Source organism: Bufo bufo, chromosome 4 (assembly GCF_905171765.1).
Source record: "Bufo bufo chromosome 4, aBufBuf1.1, whole genome shotgun sequence".
Taxonomy (NCBI): Eukaryota; Metazoa; Chordata; class Amphibia; order Anura; family Bufonidae; genus Bufo; species Bufo bufo.
This window is the reverse complement of record NC_053392.1, coordinates 34,120,258-34,125,378: the sequence shown is the minus strand read 5'-3', so window position 1 is coordinate 34,125,378 and position 5,121 is coordinate 34,120,258. Positions and strand designations below refer to the sequence as shown.

Here is a 5,121-nt window from a genome sequence, read left to right as displayed (position 1 = left end):
GTTTGTTATGTATATAATTCCACATGTGTTAATTCATAGTTTTGATGCCTTCAGTGTGAATCTACAATTTTCATAGTCATGAAAATAAAGAAAACTCTTTGAATGAGAAGGTGTGTCCAAACTTTTGGTCTGTACTGTATATACTGCTAGTTAAAAATTATTTGGATTTGATACCCTTTCCCAGTAAAAAATATGGAAGCGTGATATTCCTGGGCTGGACCAGGAAAGCTGGGAAAGGATAAATTGTAATTTAAGTAAAGTGTCTAAGTGTTTTAGTCACATGGTGGCACAGTTTAAAGTGATTCATAGGCCGGGGTCTAATGAATTAGGCCGGATTCTCATCACCGTTTTGTTTTCCTTTCTTCTTAACCGTCAAAAAAACTGATCCTTTATTTTGAGCATCCATTGTGCTCATTTTGCATCTGTTTTTGTCTGCATGCAGGACTTTTTCTCTCGTATAAAATAACGGATCACTAACGGAACTGACAAAAGCGAATGCAAAATACGCACAACAGATACTTAAAAAAAGGAAACCTATTTTTAAAAAAAACCTCTTCTGTTCTGGCGGTTCAGAAGAAAGGAAAACAAAACGATGATGTGAACCCGGCCTAAGACTAGATCTGACGTCTTGCCCAGGTTGTAGTTGTCTGTCTGCGGGTTTTATTCATCTCTTCTGGTTCTAGGAAGGATGAAGCAATTCTGGCAATCAGTTTATGAGGAAATAGAGAATAGACTTGATTTACGTGTCCCATTGGAAGCAGCGATGAGGCAAGTGCTGCTTTTTTTTTTATTATTTTGTCCTTATTTTTTTACACTTTTTTTTCTTTACACTTTGTGCCACCCATAAGTTCCTACAAGATCTTTGCGGAACATTCTTTTTTTTTTCTTCTTATGGTTGATTTCTCCGCTAACTGGGGCTGATATAGTAGCCGCAGTTACAGAGAGGTTGTACAGCACTAAAAAAAATTGTATTGGTGCAAGGCATGGTTCATGGAGTGCAATGGCCAGCGTGTGGTGCAGGAGGCAGTAACCTGGCCAAATTATGAGTAAACGCCTCTCTTTACTTAAGTGCAAAATGTGAGTTGTAGGACATCCAATTATAGCAGACACAGTTCCAACTGTTCATAGTGCAATTCTCTCCCAGATAGAAGTGTATGGATTTAGGCAAGGATGGAAGTTATAGCTGTCTTTTCTCATGATCTTTCTAAAATGTCCTCAAACAGTACCTATGGCGGTCAATAGTACTCATGTAATGGTGGCTGTAGTGTCCACTGCGGCATACAGGGTTTTACTCATATGACTGGCCAGGGGAGCATAATTCTCAGCTTCCTTTTCTTCCAAACTCCAGTCTAGACTCTCCTAAGGTTAGGGGTGGGGCCAGCCCATATCTAACCTTCTACAAAGGTTGAGCCAGGATTTTTAACACTGGCTGTGCCATCCGTACTGAGTTATACTGTGTGCATTACATAACATGACAATAAATATCAATATATTACATAACAAACCATTTGCAGATCCCCCCTGGTATGGGGTACTGCACACACCCCTGTTGAAAGCCAAGACATTCTCGGGTTGGTGGATCCATCTGTGGCAGTAGGATGCATATGCTCAGAGATGCAGGTACTAGCTGGCTCCCTTCACTTGTACTTCAGCTGCATAGAAAAAGGGTTAAAGCATATGCATGACATTAACATTAGTTAACTAACATTAACTAACTACCACAGTGTCAAGAAATTTTAAGTCCCAAATGACAGCCCATAGAATGGGATGGCTATCTAACCAGCTACATGATCTCAAATATGTTCATATCCTGATAGCAAGGCAAATTGTGAAGACAAATCCTGGGAGTATGGCTCTTGTAACACTAGAGTCCATGGAAACACAAAACCAGGGCACATTGTGGATCAGATAACATTAGAGTTCATGGCGATGGTTACATACTTAAAAGTTACTTGAACAACTGGTCTCAAGTACCTTAGGTCACGTTTCAGTCTCTTCTTTGGTTTCCCACCCCCGGGTCTGACCAGGCTGACAATTCTGTCTAGAACTCCATATAGGAGCTTTCCATGGTCCCTCTGCCAGGTCTTCCAGGACAGCGGGTTCTGGCAGCAGGTTCCGTCTTTTCTCTCTGCTCCAGGCACAAATTGGTGTTATCGGATGATGACGGCCAAGATGTCGGCTGAAAGCATTGAACGTCTTAGTCGTCTTCTCCTGCTCTTGTTCCTCAAGAGTCGGGCTTACTGGAAGCCTTTTTGTTTACAAAATAAGAAAGCAGGATTAGGCTGAAGGTGCCTTAACCATAAGAGACGAGGACCACCTGCTTCTCTGCAGGGCGTAATCCCTTGTCTCCTGCTCCGGAGTGGGTCGAGCTTCAGTGCTGTAAGCACAGATCCAAGATGGCTAATTAACACCTTCTGGGCTGGTGTGCAGCTGATGGCATGTTTCCTGGCCTTCACAGTAAACTGGGGTTAGTGTTGACACCCACAAGGAGTCTTTGTGGTAGCACAATTGTCTCTTTAAGGGTCTGGTCCCTGGTTCTGGGGCTCCTGCCTGATGATAGTTGGGGTGTCCGTGATGTTAAGTGTTTGTACTGGCGCAATGTAGAGCATGTAGAGTGCAATGGATGGCATATGGTGTAGGAGTCAGTAACCTGGCCAGATTTGAAGGAATAAACATCTCTTTTCTTAAGTGCAAAACTGGAGTTGTAGTACATCCAATTATAGCAGTCCCAGTTCCAAATGTACACACGACAATTCTCTCCCAGACAGCAGCATATGTGATTAGGTAAGGATTGGAGTTATGGCCCTCTCTCCTCTCCATCTTGCTAAAATCTTCTTCAACAAAACCTATGGCAATAGTACTTATGTAACGGTGGCCGTAGGGTCCACTGTGAGATACAAGGTTTTAGTGATATGACTGGCCAAGTCGTGTGGAGGTGTGAAGGGTGCCTTAAGAGTGTCACTCACTGCAGTAAAGTCTTAACAGCTTTTGGTAGCAGGTTACCTGACTGACTCCAAAGGTCAGACATGAAGACAATAGGTTCTCTAGTTCTCTCCTTTGGTTTTCTCCTCCTGTCCTTCTGTTGCTCATGCAGAGATCATGAGTTTCTGTAGCATTTTGGTCCTGAGAATAGGGAGCATAAGACAGAGCCTCCTCTCTCCACAAACTCCAGTCTAGACTCTCCCAAGGTTAGAGGTGGGGCCAGCCAACACCTAACCTCCTACAAGGGCTGAGCCAGGATTGTTAACCCCAACTATGCCATCCATACATAGTTTTACTGAGTACATTACATAACATGACAATACACATTCTGGTCATGTGTATCAAACCAGGCAAGAACAGGACCCCTACATTTGCATTTGGGTGTAATATTTTACAGGATTAATGTGAATTTGAGTCAACGCTAGTTAAAATAAATGAACCTGTAACATTCAGTAAGGGACCATCACTTATAATGTTATTACGGGGCAGTGTTTCTTCATCTGTCTCAGAGCTCTTCGTATATCCTTATTTCTAAGACTGTATATTAAAGGGTTTAACATGGGAGTGACAACTGTGTAAAAAACAGACACCATCTTGTCGGTAACCTCTGTAGCTGAATACCTTGGCTTCATATACATGAATGTAGCAGTCCCATAGAAGATGGTGACTACAATGAGATGCGACACACATGTAGAAAAGGTCTTGTACCTTCGAGAGCCAACTTTAACAAGAACTAAAAAAATCTGCACGTAAGAAAAAAGAATAAGGCATACGGGAATGATAAGTAATAGGGAGCCACCAACTATTGTTACGATGTTATTTGATGAGATGTCATTGCAGGCTAATTGTAGCAATGAGGGAGTTTCACAGAAGAAGTGGTCAATGGTAACGGGTCCACAGAACCTCAACTGATAGATAAAATATATATCAATGGAGGAGATAATACAACCAATAACCCAGGAGATGCAGATCATCCTAACACAAGAGACTGTGTTCATAATCATGTTATAATGTAAGGGGGTACAGATGGCAACATATCGGTCAAATGCCATGAAAGCCAACAGGATACACTCCGTTTCCCCCATAAAAAGGTAGAAATAAACCTGAAGAAGGCAGCCGGCAAAGGAGATGTTTTTGGAAGATATGGCGATGTTCACCAACATCTTGGGTACAATGATTGAGGTGTAGCAGATGTCCAGGAAGGAGAGATTTGAGAGGAAGAAGTACATAGAGTGGTGCAGACGATGGTCTGTTCTCACTGCGACAATAAGCAACAAATTACCAAGAACAGTTGACATGTACAATAACAAAAATAATTGGAACAAAATGACCTGTATCTTTGGATTTTCTGATAGTCCCAGGAGGATAAATTCCTTGATCTCAGTGCTGTTGATGATTTCCATATCAGTTCTAGTCAGTCAGAGCATCAATTGATGGCAAAAATAAAATAAAAAATCTTAGAAATTAGAACAATGTAGGGCTCAAGGCCACGATTTTTGAAAAATTTTATTTTTATGTCAGATTATTCATTTCCATTTTTTAAGATGACTACTGATTAACAGTAGATCAAATAATTTTTAACATCAACCTAAATGGGTAATGTGCCCCAAAACATGATTTCCCCTCATACCTTTTTCCAATATTTTTGAACCATTGAAGCATGAAGACAGATGGTAAGAAAATCTATATGTTACTAAGCTTGTACTCAAATAGTCTATATATGGACGCACATCATTAATTTTGAAACTGATCTATTTCATATTTTTTATTTGCTAGATTTATTTAATGAAATTGATGGCATTTTTGCTTGATCTATAAGGTCATTGTCTTTCCCCTCTATGATTTCCATCTTTAGATTATGAGTTGTACTGGGCCGTCAGACCCACAAAAGAAATCATAAAAAGTTTAATCTTTATTAATTCAAAATAGAATCCTTAGGTTCATTGTGTCTTCAAGAGGCAAATGGAATATGGTCTGGTTTGGAACTTATCCTTCATATGTAAGAAAACTGTAATGGAGGGTCCTGGAAGGAACTGGAGAGAAAGGGGAGACTGTTCACCTCATCGGCCAATTGTTGGTGCTGAAAAAACATGGACACCAAAGTAGACTTTCATATTTTCATCATTTATAGTCAAACAC

At 40.6% G+C, this 5,121-nt stretch overlaps 1 protein-coding gene across 1 annotated transcript; it reads right to left on the bottom strand.

The window, feature by feature from the left end:
- Positions 1–3,449: 3,449 nt before the first annotated feature.
- LOC120998938 (olfactory receptor 2D3-like) lies at positions 3,450–4,385 on the bottom strand. Its single transcript, XM_040429815.1, has one exon. It carries the CDS (start codon positions 4,383–4,385, stop codon positions 3,450–3,452), a length of 936 nt encoding a protein of 311 aa, XP_040285749.1.
- Between the last annotated feature and the right edge of the window lie 736 nt (positions 4,386–5,121).